The sequence below is a fragment of the Oenanthe melanoleuca genome, chromosome 1A, assembly GCF_029582105.1.
Source record: "Oenanthe melanoleuca isolate GR-GAL-2019-014 chromosome 1A, OMel1.0, whole genome shotgun sequence".
In the NCBI taxonomy this organism is placed as follows: domain Eukaryota; kingdom Metazoa; phylum Chordata; class Aves; order Passeriformes; family Muscicapidae; genus Oenanthe; species Oenanthe melanoleuca.
Window position 1 is genome coordinate 66,217,563 of NC_079334.1, and position 20,489 is coordinate 66,238,051.

The window sequence follows — 20,489 nt, forward strand, 5'->3', positions numbered from 1 at the left end:
TTGTTTGTTTGTTTGGGTTTTTGCAAACAGAACAGTGGTAGATGATAAATGTGTTTGGTTTCCAAAAACAGGGAGTTTGACCTTGGGTTCATGCCAAAGGCTGTCCCTTATCAACCAGCCATTATGAAAAGGTCATTGGCACAGAGGTCCCCAGGCATCTGGGAGTGATGAACATCCTCTGTGGACACAGGAATGTCACAGCAAGACCACAGTGAAGAATTTCAGAAGTTCTGGGTAGATCTTGGTCAGCCTTTCCACTTGCTTATTTTGTAAAAGGGAACTTGTCACATTATAATACAGTGTGAAAAAAAAACCAAAAAAAACCAAAAAAACAAACCACACCTCCATACAGTTGGAGGTGTTACAGCAATTTATAATTGATGACAAAATATTTCAGAAATTATATGTGCCTCTGAGATATAAAAAGAGTCTGCCCTTTAAAAGTGGCTTCTGCCTTCACAAGCCACCTGGCCTGGTGCCATTTCACCACCTGCCTTGGTGACATTTGCTTCATGAATGATCCTGCTCCGTGTTTGAACTCAGCAAAGCCTGCAGGATAAGCTCTCCCAGCTACAGTGAAAGCTGCTCCCTGGGAAGGACAGTTGCTGTTTCATTTTTCGGGGTTGGATAAACCCCTGGCAGAATTCCAGCGCCGTCAGCGGGGGCTGGCTGGCTGATCCCCTGTAGCAGGCAGTCCATTCACATCCCAGGGTTTGTTTATTTAAGCCCAGTGTCCTGGAGTGCAGCACAAATGAAAGCACTTGTTTTGCAACTGCTGTGTTTCACATCTGTGGCCTTTTCACTGATGCAGCAAAGGAATAATGGTCTTTTACTGAGATTTCTGTTTTCCGGGATGCTGGAAAGTTTATGTCTCATTTTTGTCTCTGATTTTTTGTGAATTACTCCTCTCATTTAAGGAAAAAAATTTCTTCAGCACATGTCACCTTCCTGTCAGCTTTTCTGTCTAGGATTATTGAAAATAGAAGCAAGGTCTTTAGACAGGGGTCACAGGTCTGCTGCTTTTTTCCTCTTATTCCTTCAGCTTCAGCATTTGATGGGTTGAACATTTGCAGAGAGTAACTGTGATATAGAATTTACCTTGAGTAAACATCCAAGACTTTTACAGGGCTGTATACAGTAAAACTGGCTCTGTGGGATAAATAAATCTGGCTGAGACTCTTTTCAGAGAGACCCAGCTAGAGAAAACTCTCTGCAAACCTCAGAGAAACCCATTTTTTTACCCATCACCATATTAAGATGCCGTGAAGGAAGAGGAATTAAAGCATGAGGGAGAGTTTGCTTTGTTGAAAACTCTACATCCTTGTAGGGATGGTTACAGGTCTGCAAGACAGTTCATGTTTTAACATCCCTTAGTTGGCTACTGGGCTGGACATTAATCCCAAAGTGCACCCAGCCTTTGGGGGGCTTGAAGCAAAGCTGTCTCATTTTGCAGTGCCTTGGGCCAGATGATAAACAAGTTGTCTGGGATGGGATTCACCTGGTTAGAAGTGAATATTTATGGTGTTGGAGCATTAGAGATCTCAAGAGAACTGATGGAGTCAAGGGTGGAAATTCCCTTTTTTAGGGTAGGTGTCTGTACTGGGTCTCATGAACTGCCCTCCCTGCATGGATTTGTGTTCTCCCTCTCGACAGAGAATGGCCAGGTGTATGTGCAGAAGAAGCCCACCATGTACCCACCCTGGAACAGCACTTTTGATGCCCACATCAACAATGGCCGGGTCATGCACATCGTGGTCAAGGACAAAAGTGCTGAAATGGTCTCAGAGACCACAGTGGAGCTCAAGGTGCTGGCAGAGAGGTGCAAAAAGAGCAATGGGAAGACAGAGATATGGGTGAGCATCGCTCTCTTGTGCTGCAGAACGTGCTGGGGAGCTGCTGCAGGGTAAGGGGGTGTCCTTGTGTCCATGCCAGGCTGTGGCTGTCACCAGCAGCACAGTGGGAACTGGCTGGAAAAATGTTTTGAGACTATTTGGGTGTGAATTGAGAGACTTGTCAGAAGAGAAGAGCTTGGCACTTTTATTTGAATTGAAACCTGCCCTGTGCTATGTGAGGATCCTGCTTCAGGTGAACAGTGCCCACGTATTAATCTTTGCTGAGGAAACCCACTGGGAACAAATCTTAGTCTGGCTGGCTGAACATGAGTTATTTTATGTTCTCTGGGGAAACAGCTTTTAAATTTTTATCTAATATCAAGTAGCTGATTCGCAGCTGCCTGAGTTCAGAGTTATGTCAGCAACTCCTTAAAAATCACTGAAGTTACTGTGGCATAAATTTGAAGTGTCTTCAGAAAAATGCTAAATGTAAGGTTGTGTTCCTTGGTACTCCAAGCAAGAAAGATATTGGCAGAAATCTTTAAAATGTAGAATCCAGATTATGCATGGTCCAGTGGATTCAGATTTCCAAAGGCACTTATGGATTATGAGTTAAGTAGGTGGGAATTGCCAAGCCCAGTGGGAAGGCCCCCAAAAATGCCCAAAAAAGCTTGTAGCACCCCTCAGGTTGACTGTAAAGAAGTCAGACTTGTAGAACTGAGTGCCTAAAAGATTTCAGCATCACCTGTCAGAAGCTGGCTGGGTTTTTTGAACTGCTCCCACTTTTCCCTTGCAGGATCCATTGGGAACAAGTTTATCTATAGATTGTTTTGATCCTAATTTGGTGTCTAAAAAGCTGCCTACATCTTCTGTGGTTTAATCACATCCATCTCTCCTATCATGCTGAGCTTTGATGTAGTTGCTCCTACCCTGCCTTGTTGCCTCACATGGGTAACAGCAACCTGAAAATTAGCATTCATTGCTATTCATCAGTTCCCACAGGGAAAAGGAGATTGCTTGAAAGTCATCTGAAATGATTTTTCCTTCTCTGAATGACTGGTTAATGGACTTTTTGTCTTGTTTTTCACTTATCTCAACCAGCTAGAGCTGAAGCCTCAAGGGCGAATGCTGATGAATGCAAGATACTTCCTGGAAATAAGTGGCAAGTGATTCTGTTTGTTAATTTATAGCTGTGATTTCTGGGCTGTGGGGCAGACATGGTGTCTTCACTAAAAGCATTACTGACTGATCCATAACAACAAACATAACTGCTTGGAACCAAAACTCCAGAAAAGTCATTTTTATCGTGTGTGGTGATTGTTCTTCTGTGATTTGCAAGGCAGATTTTTTTTTGGCTGGTTTACCACTGAATGGCAGATATTCCCATTATGCTGAAGACAGAATAGATACAATATGGAGCCAGCTCCCTCTGAAATCATTCTGCTTTATGTACTACAAGAAATACATGGAGAGAAGAGAACAGAGCTGGGGAAGGGTCTGGAGCACCAGGAGAAGCTGGAGGAGTTGGAAAGGGGCTCATCCTGGAGAAAAGGAGGCTCAGGAGGGACCTGACAGGAGGGGACAGCCCCAGGTCGGGCTCTGCTCCAGGGAACAGGGACAGGAGAGAAGGAACAGCCTCAGGCTGGGCCAGAGGAGCCTCAGGATGGATTTTATGGAGAGTTTCTCATCAGAAGTGCTGCATTCTGCTTTGTTCAAGAAAATCAGTTTAATTCAAATGCTTGGTCTTATTCTCCCACCTTTATTACCAAAATTCTCACATCCCCAGGTGTAGGTGAAGCTGTGAGGTGCAGATATCTGGAAGGCTCTTCCATTTATAGAAACAGAGCGGCACTGACAGCACCATGGCCATGCTGATATTTTCTTTAATATAGATTGGGCTGCTCTTTGTGTGCTACAGGGTGTTATGGATGCCAAAGCATAGAAAATGCAAGTTGTGCTTCTGTTACAAATATCAAAATCAGCATCAGGTCACACAGAAGGCAGTTCCCACAGGTTACCTCTGTTAGAATCCTAGATACTGAGAATTTTAGACTTTCTGTACTACCAGACACTAACCCCCCAAAAACCACTACTTTTAACCTAAAACCATAAAAAACCTTCCAAAATTAAATAATAAAACTAAAATCACTGGTATATAGTCAACATAAAAGTGTGTAATATCACATAATAAAAAACTTAAAGTTTTAAAATATAATAATATATAAAAAAAAACAAAATAAAAAGCACTAACCCAGTCAAAACACTAACCCAGGACAAATATCCATTCTTAATTAAACAAATTAACCCTTAAAAAACCTTATAAAAATAAAATACATCATTATTTTCAACTTATTAACTACAAATGATGTAAAGCTCACTATAATATAAACAAAAATTAATAAACATCTAAGTCCAAACACAAAATATAATGTCTAAAGGTTTTAATCCCAAGTCTAACAAAAATAAAAAAAAAATAGAAAAACACAATAACTCACTGTGCATTGCAGGAGTGAAACAAAACAGAGATTAATTTCCTGTGTGAATATCAGATTTGTAGACACAAGCAGGTATAAAAGTGCATGTGAAGTCAGAATTGGTTTGTTTGCTGTCCCAAAAAGTTTAAATAACTGTGAATAACAGCAAGGGCACAGCAAACAGCAAAGCAAGTGCTGGCATGGAAAAATAACAAGAATAATATCCTAGGGACATAAATATCTGCTTACTGACACATGAAAGGATTCTGTTAAATACATATATATATATCTATATATACACATATACACCTGTGTTTGTGTCCATATATCAGTGATTATTAATTTTTATGTATTTTCATCTTTTGGAGGGTTTGCTTCTTCAGTGCCATACAGAGTTAGTTTTATGTTTAAATTACCTCTCCTTGACAAATTTTTGTTCTATGTTTCAAAAGCAGCACTATGTCAAGGGAGCTCAGACTCTGAAGTCTAAAGTCATTTTAGTGTAGGAATGGTGGATAAAAACCATCCAAATGAGACTTTTGTGTGTTTCATAAAATGAAATTTCTTTGAGTATTCATTACCATGAGTGAATCATCAGCTTCAGTCATGGAGTATTTGGTCAGCTGCATTTTCTCAAAGTGCCTGATCAGGACAGGGTGCACTTAAACATCTTTCCTCTCCTCCCAGATGCAAAGGACCTGGCTGACTGTGAGACTGAAGGCTTCTTCTCCTTGCACCAGCGCAGGGGAGCCATCAAACAGGCCAAAATCCACAATGTCAAGTGCCACGAGTTCACAGCCACCTTCTTTCCACAGCCCACCTTCTGCTCTGTGTGCCACGAGTTTGTATGGTAAATGCAAAAGGATCTGTGCCTCTTCTCCTTTTAACCCCAGGAACCCTGGGAACATGGTTTAGTGCTGGATGTGGCAGGTCTGGGTTAATGGTTGGGTGATTTTAAAGGATTTTTTCCAACCTAAAAAATTCCATGATTTGCTGGTGAATATCTGTGCTCCTCCTGTAAGACCCTTGGCATCATCTGTGTAGAGTTATTGCATCACTTTAAGGATTTGCAGTTCTGCAGCTTGCAGTTGGAATTCCAACTGTGAAAATTCTAATTAAAATTAAACTTTTTAGTTTATTGCTTACAAATATTTTTGTGTTTGGCGAAATGCACGGGCATTTCTCATCGGTCCAGTTTGCTCTTTGGAAATCATGAAATTCAGGATGTGGATGTGTGCTGAAAAGGCTGTGAGAACCACAGAGAGTCACTCCACCATTAGATTAAAGGATGATAATGAAATTAAATAATCCCTACAAAGAGTGATAAAAAGCAAAGGGATTTTATTCTCCTTCTTTGATAATTATTGCTCTCCTTTCTTCTGCTGAGGCTTTCAGACAGGTCAGAATTAACCTCTGCTCTGTTCATTTCAGGGGTCTGAATAAACAAGGATATCAGTGCAGACGTAAGAAACTTTTTGTTTTGTTTTTTATTGTCATTATTTACTTAATCTTTTCTTCTGGAATGTCCTTATTAACACCATGACACACTTGCTGTTGCAGAATGTAATGCTGCCATTCATAAGAAGTGCATTGATAAAGTAATAGCCAAGTGTACAGGATCAGCAATCAACAGCAGAGAAACAATGGTAGGTGGTATTATTATTATTGTTGTTGTTATTATTATTTTGTTGTTATTATTATTTTGTTGTTATTTTTATTTTATTTTATTTTATTTTATTTTATTTTATTTTATTTTATTATGATTGCTTTTAAAAAAAACTTCATTGTCATTCAGATCTCTCCTACATCACTGCAAAGCAACCTCTGATGAAGCAAAAGGTCCTACTGAGCTAAGGACTCTGTGATCTGATCTCTGCCCTTTGCTTTTTATGTTCCCAGTGATTTCATTACCTCCCACTTAAGATTTACTGAAATGCAGCTGCAGAATAAGCAGCTGCTGAATCACAACTGACATTTTTCTAATGCATAAAATATAACTCAGGGGGAAGTCATGGACATGAGCTGGAGATTTACTGGAGAAAACTCTTCACTATCCAGTGTTAGGTTAGACATCAGGCTGAATTTTCAGATTTGTGCTGGAACATCCCATTTTGTACTATCTGAAACAGTCACTGGGAGATCTGATATCTCCACTATTACTTGCTTTATTTTTCTCATGTCAGTTTACTCTAAATTTTTCTTTTTAGTAGGCAAAAACAGATCTTAAACTCCTGATAGGACTATCCCCTTTACCTTGTGTCCTACAACTTCAGTTTACTCTCAGTCCCACCCTGGCTCCTATTCTCCTTTTACAATTTTTATTTATAGATGAGCTTGCTCTTACTTCTCCTCTAACATCTCCAGGGTAGATGTAACCAACTTTGTCATCACCATTCACATTAAAAGAATTAAAACAGGCTCTTCCAAGGAGTGATTCATGACAACAAATATAGACATCCATTGCAGGATGAGGTGAATAATTTTTAAAGTACCAATGTTTTGCCACTGAGCATTAGGGGAGCCTGGGCATGTAAATGAGGCACAGGCAGTCCTTTGGTCAAGGCCAGGGATGAAATGACCCAATTCCCTCTGAATTGCATTCATATCAAAATTTGGGTTTGTGTGCCTGATAGTTTCTGCTTGGCAGTCATACCTGAGGAAAGGAGGGCAGTGGACAAAGCAGCTGCTGTTGGTTGGTACACCTTTGGTTTTCCACACAGAGCTGAGATGGAAAGGAGTGGGTTTTGAGCCTGGCTTTTGCCTTGCAGTTCCACAAGGAGAGGTTCAAGATCGACATGCCCCACCGCTTCAAGGTGTACAACTACAAGAGCCCCACCTTCTGTGAGCACTGTGGCACGCTGCTCTGGGGCCTGGCACGGCAGGGGCTGAAGTGTGACGGTGAGTGCCAGGCAAAGGTGGCACCAGATGAGCCTGGGAGGGGTCCTTGTCTCTGGAGGGTGCCAGTCTGAAAATCCAAATCTCATTTATCGCCCCTTGTGGGAGTCCAGAGTCGTCCTCTGGCCTCCTTGGGGGTCTCAAAACCCCCCTGGTGAGGGTCTCAAAGACCCCTGAGTGAGACCCTGGTGTCTCAGATGCTGAATTCAAACCCCTGGGGGAAATACCAACACAGAGGGAATGGAAACAAGCCACCAAAATTAGTAAAGTGTAAATTAGGTAGTTAGAACATAGATAAATAGACTTTTGGGAATGTTTGTGATAAGGGACACGTGGCCAAGATGGAGAATTTGGGGTGTGGGTACCTCTTCCTCCTTCTTCTCCGTGTCATCCATGCTGGGTGGCATGCTGGCACTTTTAGATTGGATGGGGTCAGAGCTGGACTGTTTAACAAGACTGTATTGTATTGGAAAATTGTTATAAACATTTAGCACGTCATGCAGCCTATATAAGATAAGCCCTGCCTTCAGCAGGCAGATCCATCCTGGATGCCTGGCTGGACAGACAGCTGTTAGCTGGGCAAAGGGTTCCTGAGACAAGAAACAATAAACAATCCTTGAAGCCTCTGAAACTGTCTCCTGCAATCTCTCATCAGTGGCTTTGGGAAAAACCAGGATTTGAGCCACTGCATGTCCTCCTGAGGTGATCTCAGGTTTAAGGACACACCTCGGGTTGTGACAGCCCCCTCTGCGAAACCAGTGTGGTTGCACCAGGAGGGTGAAGGAGTGGTCTACAGGACTGTCCTCCAAGGAGGCTCATTCTTCAAGAGTTAGGACAATTGTCCATGTACTGAGAGATGTTTGATCCAGAAGGTTGATGAGTTGCTTCCCAAACAGACAAAGAACATCACAGTGATGCTGTTGATCTTCCCAGATCACCCCCAGTATGAACTTGCTCTATTTCCCCTGTCAGACCCAAGACATTTTACTGCCTCCATAATCCTAAACCAATGGGAGGATCCTCTTCTGTGATTGCAGTTTATCTTGTAGTTTTAGCAGCCTCTACCTGCAAAGGCTGATGGATGTGGAAATTCAACCTCTGGCCAGAAGAAAACACGAAATAATGGTCTTCATAGGGAACCAAAAATCCATTTGAGTGCCATCTCAAGAGCCTCTGGCCAGCAGCAGCACTTGTTCTTGGCCAACCCTTCACAGACTTCGTTGTCCTGACATGTTCTCATGTTCTCATGTTTGTTCTTTCAGCCTGTGGCATGAACGTCCACCACAAGTGCCAGACCAAAGTAGCAAATCTTTGTGGAGTGAACCAGAAACTAATGGCTGAAGCTCTGGCAATGATAGAGAGCACTCAGCAGGTAAAGAGTTTAAGCATTTTTAGATGATCTTCCCATAAGCAAAGACCTCTTCTAGATCTTGGCTTTTGTGAGTCACACTCAAGAAGTCATGGTGTTGTTCATAAGCTCAGCATGTGAATTTTGGCTCCAAAATTTGCTGTTTTCTGTGCCCCAGGCTCGCTGCCAGCGTGACAGTGAACAGATCTCCAGGGATGGACCTCTGGAAATCGGCTTCCCTGTTCCTGTGAAGGATGTGACACCTCTTCAGGCCTTGCCAGCATCCTCAACAGGGAAAAAAGGTAATTCCTCCTGGTGATCCAGGGCAGCAGCTTTGTTGTTGTTTGGTTTGTAGGTAGTTAGTTGGAAATGATACCAGTAGGGAATTTATTACCAAGCTCTAAACAGAATATTTGGAATCCTTCTGATCACCATGGCCAATTTTCTCTCTGATTTCATGTTTTTGGGTGGAGATTGACTTCTGGTAGCCTTGAAAACCAGTCCACTCACCCAGGAGGTGATGTAGGTGTCACAGCCCTCTGTGCTACAAGAACACATTAAGGAGGGCAAATGAGAGACTGTGCCCTTGGGACCCCAAGGAGAAATAAATGATGTCCCCATCTGTGTTTATTTCTGTTCTGTTCTACAAGTAGAACTGGCTGTGCTGATGTGAAACAGTAAAGCCTCAGGTGGTTTCACATCTGTTTCACATGTGGGTCTGTTTATCTGCTAGTGGTGTTCAGCACTTTAGGACAGTTACATCAATGGGATAAATCCAGTGAGGGACAAAATCTCTTCCAAGTTCTTATAAATCCAGGTTAGTGGAGTATTGAAAAAACCCTGAGTGATTCCACTCCAGGCCAGCTGGAATGGTTGATGTGGAATGCTTCACATCCAGAGCAGGAGCACAGTATGAAAATGCCATCCCACATTTTCATCTGGCTTAGCCTAGGGTTTTGAAAAGACCTTGAAGAAATGGATCCATATTGTAATGACAAGCAGCTAGAAGGACTGGAGAAGACAGGTGGCCAGAAGTTAAGGATTTGGTGCCACAAAACAGAAAGACAGATGAAGGAGTTTGTAAAGTGGTTTGTAAGTTTAAAAAAAGCTACTGAAGAAGATGCAGTTTCCACTGGAGTAAAGTTTATTCTGGAGAAAAACAGTGTGGGAGCAGAGCCAATCTACTTAGAGATGGCCACCACACTTCCATTTGTTTGAAATACCCTTTTAAACCTCTAAGCAGAACACCTGTGGGTGTTCTGGGGATTTTCTGCTCCTGTCCAGGGGTTTATTTGAGTCCTTTGATGTGTGTTGCAGAGCCACAAGGCATCTCCTGGGAGACTCCAGTGGAGGGCACAGGGAAGGGGGAGTCTCTCATAGAGTCAGACTTGGGAGAACAGTCCCAGGAACAGCAGGAGCATCAAGTGCAGCTAAAACTGACCATTGAGGATTTTGTCCTGCACAAGATGCTGGGGAAGGGCAGTTTTGGCAAGGTAAGCACTGGGAGTGGGACACCACTGTGTGCATTTGCATGTAGCTTTGTGTGGAATAAACAGCATCTGCTTTGAAGGGACACTTAAGGGAAAAAATGGGATAATTTAGGTTGGAAAAGACCTCTAAGGTTATTGCATCCAACTGCCAAGTCCACCCCTAAACTGTGTCCCCAAGTGCCACATCCACGTGGCTTTTTGAACACTTTCAGGGATGGTGACTCCACCACTTCCTTGGGCAGCCTCTTCCAATGCCTGTCCACTCTTCCAGGGAAGAAATTTTTTCCAATATCCCATCTCAACCTCCCCTGGAACAACTTGAGGCTGTTCCCTCTCCTTCTGTCCCTGTTCCCTGGAGCAGAGCCCGACCCCCATGTCTGTCCCCTCCTGTCAGGGAGTTGTGCAGAGCCCTCTGAGCCTCCTTTTCTCCAGTCTGAGCCCCTTTCCAGCTCCCTCAGCTGCTTCTGGGGCTCCAGACCCTTTTCCATCTCCCTTCCCTGGACACACTCCAGCACCTCAGAGTGTTTCTTGTGATGGACCCAAAACTGAGCACAGGATTTGAGGTGTGCCTCACAGTACAGGTCACTGCCCTGGTCCTGCTGCCTCACATTGGCTGATAAATCTCCAAGCCTTCAAAGAACCCTTGCTCTGGCATGGCTGGATCCTGAACTCCATCTTCTCCTCACCTTCTCCCTGTCCCATTAGCTGCTCTCTCATGACTGCCCATGATAAGACAGAAATGCCCCAGGTAGGGCTTCAACTTCCCCTTCTGTGCAGGGTGATGGATGCTGGGTGTCCCCAGAGAGCTGGTGGGAAAGGTCTCTGTGCTGTGAGGTGGGTGTGGATCACCTCTGCTCTCCAGAGCAGCAGGTCCAGCTGGGAACAGGAACTGCTCTTTCTGTGCTGGAGCCCAAAGCAAATGTTGCAGCAGCCAAGAATTTGTGCTTTTGGGACAAGAACCACCTGTTTTCAGTGGATTCATTAATCCTGATGAATTGTGGATTGTTTTTCTTCATTGCAGAAGGGAATGTTACTTAGTGCCAGCACAAAGCTGTGAGAGGCAATTTCAGGGGGACTCCCCATTGTATTTTCACAGCCAGTAAGGAGAAGGAGCATGGATCATATTGCTCATATCCCACATCTTTCCAAGGGAGAAACTGTGCTTTGACAGAGGGCTATTTTTTGCCTGATAAATGATCTGGAGCAATTTTTGCAGCCAGTTCTTGAACTGGTGAAATATTTCCTGTGTTGGCCTTTCATACTTGAAATCATGGAATGGTTTGGGTTGAAAGGTGCCTTATAGACTATCTAGTTCCAACTCAATGGACAGGGAAATTTTCCACTAGAAAGTGTTGTGTCTAGTTGTCATGTCCACAGTCTGCATGGGAACCAGAGCTGAGACTAAACCAGAATATCCTAAACCCACACTCCAGATAAACCTGAAATCAAGAGCATGGATAAAATAGAAACATTTTTATTGGAAGGAAAGGATCTCTGGAGGTCTTCTAATCACAACCATTCCTCAAAACAGGTCTAATGAGGTGAGGTTGCTCAGGTGCTCATTTATTCCAGTCCTGAATGGCTCCATTGAAACAGATTCTGTACCTTGTAGCTCTCATGTTGACATGGGCTCTCAAACCCTCTGTGGGCTTCTGCATCTCTCTGAAGAGATTGTGGGTGTGGAGAGGATTTAGTGCCTTTCTGCAGCAAAACCTCACCCAGAAGTTTCCTGTGTTGGTGTCACTCCTGGTGCCCTCATTTGCTTGGAGAGAGGTCACTTCCCCATAGAGGGCACAGGGTGTGCAGATCTCAGTGCCTGAGGGGTCTCCCCAGCTCTGAGTGACCCTGGGAGCTGAGGGGCAGATCCACCAGGGTATCTCCCACCACCAGCTCTCTGTCACTGCCTGCCTGCTCCTTGCAAGTCGCAGCACACAAATGCAGCCCATTCCCCAGTCCCCCAGGAGAGCAGTGCCCAGCACAAACAGAGGGTAGAAAGGGTGCCTGCAGCATCAGCACTGTGAGCATTGCTGGTCATTCAGTGCAGAGACAGAGGCAGGCTCTAGGCTCTGCTCTCTGTCTGGTGCTACAAAGTGAAATGCAGCAGTAGCCAAAAGGGTAAATAAAACTTTTGTCAGGGCTAAAACATGTCTGAGCTTACTCAGTAAATAGTGTCTGGTAGAGAACTTCAAAGACCTCTTTGATGAATCTTACACATTTATTCAGTCTATAAAAACAGTGTCAGCAGGCTGTTGGTGTGAAGATCAGGACTGTCACTGCCTTCCAGCACAGACTTCGTTGCTCTGTGGTCTCTAGAAAACCCTTCTCTGCTGCTCCAGGTCTCATTTCCCCTGCCTATAAAAATAGACAGAGGTCATAACTCCTCTAAGATTCCTTTTCCCATCCTCAGAGAACTCCTGCAGAGGCAGGACCCAGCCTGTGTGCTCAGACCTGAAAACTGGGAGGAAGGAGAGAAAGACATCTGATATAAAACCAGTCTGACTACTGGTGGACATCATTTTCCACCTGCTGAAGATCTGGTGCAGGGTATTTGCATTTCAAATGCTGACGAAGCAATATTCTGTGTTTTGTTATTTGAAGTCAGAAAACAGGAAATGTATCTCAGGAGTATTTGCATGAGGATGGTTTCTGTTATCAGAGATGTTTGGTTTTCTGGAATGTCCCATCCATCCAGGCATGCTCCTGTAATTGCCAAGAACTTCTCATCCTTCTCCAGGGCTCAACTTCATAAAACTCTTCTGGGTGTCAAAGTCTTTAATGGCAGAATGAGGCTTTAAGCATGAAGGTTTTAAGGGGCACCCCAGGGAATTCCCAGGAGCTCAGCTCCCACCCTCACATGGCTGTTCTGAGAGGAGAATTCCCTCTGTCTGAGCAGCTGTTTCCACTTCAGGTGTTCCTGGCTGAGCTGAAGAGCACAGACCAGTACTTTGCTGTGAAAGCCCTGAAGAAGGACGTGGTGCTGATGGATGATGACGTGGAGTGTACGATGGTGGAGAAGAGAGTCCTCTCCTTGGCCTGGGAGCACCCATTCCTCACTCATGTCTTCTGCACCTTCCAGACCAAGGTAGGACAAGGATTGCCACTTTCTTCCACAGGCTGAGAATGCTTTACTGAAATACAAATGCTTGCTGAAGGGCTTCAGCCTGCTGGGGTCCACTTGGGACATGAAGTGGTGCTGGGGGAGGGGATCTTCAGATTAAACACTCGGGAAATGGCTCCAGAAATTTAATCTACTTTCCCCCACATCAGTCTGGGGATGGGATGGTGTATTTGGGGATTATGGAATCCAAGATTCATTGAGGTAAAATCTACTATTAAAACCTGTATCCTGGGCCAAGGATGTGCAAAGGCCACAGCCAGGGTGAGGATGTGCCCACACTGATGTGTTATCTGAACCTTTTGGAGCATGATCAGCTAGCCTGGATCAAAGCCAACTCAAGAAACCCTGGTTTTGGAGGATAAACATGCTGTCATTCACTTCTTTGCCCCCAGTCACTGTTCAATGGCATCAGAACTGCTGGTTCTGCAGTTCAGAGGGGCAGCACAGAGCATCACCTGAAATCTCACTTGTGACTCCAAACCAAAACTGAAGTGACATTTAAATAATGCACATATTTTCATGGCCCTACATGCCAACAACCACCAGCTGCTTCCCTGAGCCACAACCAACAGCCTTAACACCAAAGCACACACAAGGCACAGAAAGAAACAATGGAAGTTTGAGAGTTTGTCTTCTCTGTCCAACCTACTCAAACCATTCCTGAGAGATGATTGATATCTCCTAGCTCAAATTCACAGCAGCACTGTCTCATGGCTGCTTGTTCAGGGTTTTGTTAGGATGCTCCCAGTCCCTGCTCAGCCTCAGGATTTAGTGGCACAAGGCTCAGTGTAAGGCTAGGACCTGCTCAGTGGGAAGTTCTGCAGGGTCAGGAAAAACAAATTCAACCTCTGTGGTACATCCCAGTCATCTGTGGGATGTGGCACCTGTTTAAAGACAGGTTAAATTTATAACAGGGAACATCTGGGAACTGCTGCAGGTGACATGACACTGAGTCCAGCATTCATGTTTAACCCCTTTGGGACTGACACTGAGGATGATTTGTCCAGGGAATGGGTCCTTGCCTGGCAAAGAAAGGAATTAACTTCTGCTTGAAGGGGGCTGGTTTTCAGAGGAAAATATAGATGCAACTACTCCAAAAGCAAAGAAAATCAAGATTTAATTGAAGAGATAAAACATTCACAGCTCTGTGAGGGAGCTTTTGCTCCAGGGAGTGCTGCCTGTATCTCCATGCTGTCTGTGCTCCAGCCTGGTCTGGAAGCTGCAGGTCAGGCTCAGGATGATGCAGCAGGGACAGTCTGCAGCTCTGGGTTCAGGCATGCAGGTGTACCCTTCCCTCATAAGATCACAAAAAAAGAGGAGACACCAAACAGAGTCATGTCAGGATCCAGTGGGATTTGCTGTCTGTTTCTGGGGGTGCTTCCAGCCATAGAAAACCTGAAGGATGGAAAAGCAATGAGTGCCTGAAAAGTTCATGGATGCCAAGCTCGAAAACCCAGATGATTTTTTTCTACACTTGTGGGCAGCAGCACAGAACTGCTCTCCTGTCATGGAGAAAAAATCCCTATCCATCTCATCCCAAGCCATCACTGCCACTTCAGAGCTTGGCTCCACACAGAGGGGAACTGGTGTGGGGCTGCCCAGCCCAGAGCTGCTCTGGGCTCTGGTTGATTTTCAGCTCCTGTTTTTTCTCCTCTGACCTTTGCAAGCCAGCAGTGATCACTCAGTGCAGGAAGGTCACCCAGAGCAGGGGAGCTGTGACAACCTTGGATGGTGTTCCACGGCTCAAAGGACAGTGTGGTTGTCAGAATGGCTTTTAGGATCATTTTAGGATCATGGAATGGTTTGGGTTGGAGGGGACCTTAAAGATCTCCTATTTCCACTTCCCCTGCCATGGGCAGAAACCATGGCATTGCTGTGTAGAGTCCCTCTGTGAATTTTAATATTGAAAATATGACTTTTTTTGTTTCTTGAAGAGTCACTGGATAGATAAGTACTTTCAAGCACAAACATACATGCCAATGCCTTTCTGAATCCCTCATCCTTTGGCTTACCTGAGCTGCTCCTGGTGCTGAGTGTCTCTGCAAAGAACAGTAAAAATAAAAATATTTCTACACCAAAACAAGGACCTCAGTAGTCCACATGTTTGCAGAGGGGGAGAAAAAAATCCTTTAATCTGTTCTTTGAGCTCTGGGATGGGTTTATTCCCACCTCCACCCAGGTGATGAGTGACTGCTCAATTATATAAAGCTGGAAACCCCTCTCTATTCCAGTGGAGTCTGAATGATCAGTGCCTTCAAAACTCAGAATACTTTTCTTGTTTTATTGCATGAGAATAAATGCAAGCCCATTGTGTTTGTGTTTTTTTGGTCCAACCTCTTTTTGAATTTCTCTGTTTTATTTTACTGCAGTCATCTTTGTATCCAGATATTCAGCTGACATAATTACATAGTGTGAATTCTAGCAATAAGCTCAGAGTGCTATTCTGCTATTCTGCTGTATTAGATTTAAAGGGATGCTGTTATGTTAAAGAGGAGGAAGAAACATGTTTATAATTCTGTGAAATCCCAGAATCAGTAATGCCAAAACAGTGACTAGCATCCCAGAGCTTATGTTTTATTCTTTTTTGCATTTCACTGATCTTCTGCCATAAAAATAGGCTTTCTCTTTTTGAAAGTCACTTTTATTTCTGTTTCTTTACTTCATTGACCAAATTTTATTAACACCCTTTACCTAAATGCAAATTAAATCTTGAGGCAGTTTGACTTGCAGCACAAAATAGCAACAGAGAAAACTATCTCAACCCAAAAGAGAAGTAATCTTTACAGCAATTTAAAAGAAAATATTGCAGAAATGTTTATTTTCTGCTTTACTATTGTATTATATGTTTTCTCCTGGTGGTGAGCCTTTTTCACATGCTCTGTTGCCTTCATGTGCTTAATACTGACTAAAAAATCTCTTACACTGGCAGAAAGGAGAAAAAAATTGTAAAACAGGAGTGTGGTCCTAATTTGAAAATTCTTAGCTTCTGTTTTCCATGAATATTTTCAGATTTCTCATTAAAATATCTCCTCAGGGGTTACTTCAGTTCCTGAATTTTTTAATTTATTTTTTTTTCTGAACACAATTTCAGTTTTCTTCTCTGACTGGCTGTTGAGAGGCAGGGCTGATTTCTTTGCCCTGGATCAGAGCATGGGGTTGGCACATCAGCTTGGAAACATCTGTCCATCCTCATAGTATTTTGATCTTGGAAAAAATCTGATTCAAAGCCAAATTTGAAGCAGCTGATGGGAAAGTTTAGGAAAGCTTTGAGGATTTTGCCTCTTGCACCCAACAGGCAGGAAAACTGGCAAGGTCTCATTCAATCCTGGCCAAAATTTCAACATTGTTCAGCAGAAATAGCAGCATCTCAGCAGAGCTTTGGGATTTCTACAGGGTTGTGCCAGAGAAGGTGTGAGCAGCTGTAATTATAACATCAAGTGTATGAAATTTTGCAAGGCACTTTTAGGTGGTGTCAGCCCCTGTGGTGTGAACAGAGGGAGGACATTGGCCAGGAAAAGAGGAGGACAGGTCACAAGTGAGGTTTTCAGGTGATGGATGATTGCCATATTCAATACATGTATTGTCATTGCCTTCCCATTGTCCAGCCTGAGGAAAATCAGCCCAAAATGCATTCAGCTTTGCCTGAGATTTCTAAAAATCTGCAGTCTAGCTGCACTTTATCCTATAAAAAACCTAACTTCCTGAAATAAAAAAAAAAAAAAAAAAATTGTTTGTTTTTCAACAGCTAAAATATTTGTGTTTCATGGATTTGGCTACTTTTTGTTTAGTTTTTGGTCTGGTGGGATTGGTTTTTTTTTTTGTTTTTTTTTTTAATCTGCAAAACTTCAGACAAATCTTTCTCTAGCCTTGAGAAAATTAGTCTTCAAGATTCTGTTGGACACTGATAGGGAAAGTCACTTCCTCTTGGAAAACATGGGCTGATAGTGCCTCAGTTTATCAGTGAGTGATGGACTCTCTGCTCTGAGTGTGAGTAAAGCTCTTGGGATCTCAGAGCTCAAGTGGGAGCCAAGTCTGCACCTTTATCTCTGCAAATGTATTTTATTTATGTGTATAAATATATTCCTATGCTCTGTAGCAATGGGGACACCATGCTGAGCATCCCAAATGAGCAGCTTAACACACAGCTAGAAATGCTGACAGTGCAAGGATTGGAACAAGAAATATTGAGACAGTGAGAGCAGGGACTGGACTGGAGTGTTGGGCAGCTGTAAGAAATGCTGCCATCTCCAGAAGACAGGCTGATATTACACAATACCAGGAGAGGGAAAAGGTCTTTTAAACCAGAGAACAGAATTAAAGCTTGGATTGCTCTGGTGCAAATTCCAGTGCAGGTGAACACCTGGAGTGACCTCTTAGCAAGGAGTAACCCTGTGCTAGCTGGTCCTGGTGGCAGCAGACACAGTGAGGACTGCATTGCCCCTTCCCACTGGATGGGATGCTCTGATGGGATTGCAACACTGGGTGATGTGCTGGACAAGGCTGAGAGGCTTTTGGCTGCCAACTATCCCATGAAATAAAATAGATCCAAAGTGTGGATCAGCACCCAGACTGTGCTGAGCTGCATGAAAAGGTGAGACCAGAATCAGCTGCAGGAATTGCATCATGTCCAGCTTGTCTCTTGGCCAGAGACAACTTAATTCAATGGGAATTCAGCAGGATTAGGTCACTTAATCTGGAGCCTTTTTTGTCTGTAGACATTTGTTAGGGCAACTGTTCTAAACACAGGTAAAGCCACACTGTCCTGCAGTATTAATTATTCCTCCTGGAAACCCTGGGAAGAAGAATTTTTGCTCCTCAGTAAATGGTGTTAAATTGTGTATTTATATGTATGCAAGCATTTTCAAAATGCAAAGAAAAGAAAATCTGAGAATCTCTGCAGAAAAGTGCTCTGGAGGGCTTCCAGCTGGTTAAAGGATTTTAAAAGCCTGTTAAAGAATGTACCTTCAGAAGATCAATTTAAATGCTGCCTGCTTTATACCCATTGTTTATAAAGTTGAAAGCATCTCTGATAGTGACTATTCATTCTCCCAGCAGTGGCAGCAGAGCAGGAGCAGGTTGGTTTAACCCCATCCCTGCCGTGTCCTGGAGAGCCAGAGGGAGCAGGTGGCTCTGTGGGGAGAAGAAACCAGCACAGGCACTGAGAGATTGAAAGGGCAGGAAATGGAGTTCTTGCAGTGATCCAGGCTTTCAGCAGGACTGGGGAACAGTGTTATTTTGTGTGCAGGAGCTGTGTTTTTTGGTGCAGGACACAGCTGCCATGTCTGTGCTGTACAGCCTCGTGCTGCAGGGCTCTGCCTGCTGTAGGAGCAGCACTTCACCCTCCCACAGAAGGGTTTGTCCTGTTCCCAGTGCTGAAATGGAGAAAACCCCTGGAAGAAGGCCTAGAAGTAGGGAATGGCTGGTACATGGATATTCTTAAGACAGCTGGTGTGAAATACATCAGGAATACATCAAATACATCAGGCACAGGGTGTGATTCTCAGGGGTGTCCTGTGCAGGCCCAGGAGCTGGACTTGGATGATCCTTGTTGGTCCCTTCCAGCTCAGAATTTCTATGATTTTACAGCTACCCTGGTGCAATGTCCATCCCTGAGTGCATCCCTTGAGCTCTGTGGTTGTAACAGATGGTCCTGAGCTCTGCCAAGAGACCAAACCTTTTCTGTTGTATGAGTCCAGATCCATGACCAAAGGTTGAGCATTTTCTACCAGGGATGGGTAGCACCCACAGGTGCTCAGCAAGTTGTCTGTCACCTGCCTGCAGGCCAGAGGGACAGAGCACCCTTTCCAAGCCTCCTGCAGAACAGCCTTGAAAATCAGAGAATGGTTTGGGCTAGGAAGGACCTTTAAAGGTCATCTAGTCCAACTGGGATATTTTCAACCAGATGATACCCCCTGGCCTGCTCCAAGTGCTGGCAGACTCCAGGAGCCACCAGCTAACTTTCCCAGGACAGGAGGAAGTGAAGCTGGAGCCTGTCTGCAAGAACATCCTCTGTGCCCCTCGGTGACCTCTAGCCCTCTCTTGAATTTTCACTGGTTTCAAGAATAGGTTTTGCCACTTCCCATATTTAATGTGTTCTGTGGCTCTGCAGATCTCAGGCCTAGGAAGCTGGCCCCAGGAAGTTTTTGCACTTTTGCCCTTCCTGGTTGCAGCTCACCACTCATAATGACGCAGGGCTGATCTCAACCAGTTCTCCTCCACGAGCCATTCCAGACCTCTGCACTTCTGAAGAAGAAAGGGGAATTTCCAAGCCCCAGAGCAGGAAAGTCAGAGTGATCCTGTCTTTTCAACAGGGTTTATGTACCACTCTATAGCAGCTGATACATCATAAACTTCACTCCTAAACATTCCTAAGTTTGCATTCTCCAGCTTCATAGCTTAAGGCAGCTGAGCCACAGGGCTTATATATATGGATGTAAATTGATCTGAGGTCTTGGTCTTGCTCCAGCTTTTGTTCCCTCAAGGATGCTGCCAGAGTCCCCAGTTTCAAGTCAGAGTCCCTGGGTTCAGTTAAACAGGTACATCAGATGGCTGCTCAAATCCATGAACAAGCAGAGCATGACTGCTCATTCTACTGGATAAACATGGATTTCAAGTTGCACTTAGGATTGTGTGATAAGGTACAGCCAAAATCAGTGGGTTTCACAGGGGAACTGAGGGGTTTTCTCCTTCCCAGCCCACTAAAGCTGAGTCTGGACCATTTCAAGACCCATGAGGTTTCTTCAGTTCTAGCAGCACCCATGTGGTTGCTGGTGTGTTGTTAAACCCCATCACCTCCCTGGGGACCTTCCCAAAGAGCATCTGCTCAACTATTTTCCTGAATGGGTTCCTGAGCTCACATTGCTTCCAAGACTTAGACATTTCCTCACTAAATTTCCCACCTTCCTTTGTCCTTTTTACTTGCTGGAGCTCATTTATGTGCACAGCCCCCTGCAGATGCAAGAAACACTGAAAACCTGCTCCCATTTGGTTTAGTGATGGAATTTGTATTCTTTCCCCAGGGGGGCCAGATCTGGCTTTGAGCTTGTTGGATGACAGGTGGGGTTTCCAGTGAGTCCATTTAAATAAGAGTGCTGTAATTAAGAGGATCTGGCTAAAGAAATTGCACAAATTAGAGCAGACAGCTGTTGTTTGAAAGGAACAAGCACTTTTGTGATTTTTTAACATAGCCAGCTCTTGGCTTGCTGCCATTAGCTCTTATGGATAAAAACCTTCAACTGTTAAAAATATAAGTGAAAATAACTCTATTTCCCCCCCAGAAAAAATGTAATGGGCAATAGGCAACACAAGGAAGATACTCATAAACTTTATAGC

The 20,489-nt window shown here is 44.0% G+C and overlaps 1 protein-coding gene across 1 annotated transcript in view; it reads left to right on the top strand.

Moving 5' to 3' along the window:
• Positions 1-20,489, top strand: part of PRKCQ (protein kinase C theta) — a 51,914-nt gene that overhangs the window by 18,028 nt on the left and 13,397 nt on the right. The window contains exons 4-13 of the mRNA XM_056481946.1: positions 1,654-1,853; positions 2,934-2,994; positions 4,994-5,156; positions 5,738-5,769; positions 5,867-5,952; positions 7,075-7,204; positions 8,464-8,573; positions 8,728-8,851; positions 9,867-10,042; positions 12,948-13,121. Coding sequence (XP_056337921.1) covers positions 1,654-1,853; positions 2,934-2,994; positions 4,994-5,156; positions 5,738-5,769; positions 5,867-5,952; positions 7,075-7,204; positions 8,464-8,573; positions 8,728-8,851; positions 9,867-10,042; positions 12,948-13,121 — 1,256 coding nt within the window. The remainder of the gene's footprint in view (positions 1-1,653; positions 1,854-2,933; positions 2,995-4,993; positions 5,157-5,737; positions 5,770-5,866; positions 5,953-7,074; positions 7,205-8,463; positions 8,574-8,727; positions 8,852-9,866; positions 10,043-12,947; positions 13,122-20,489) is intronic.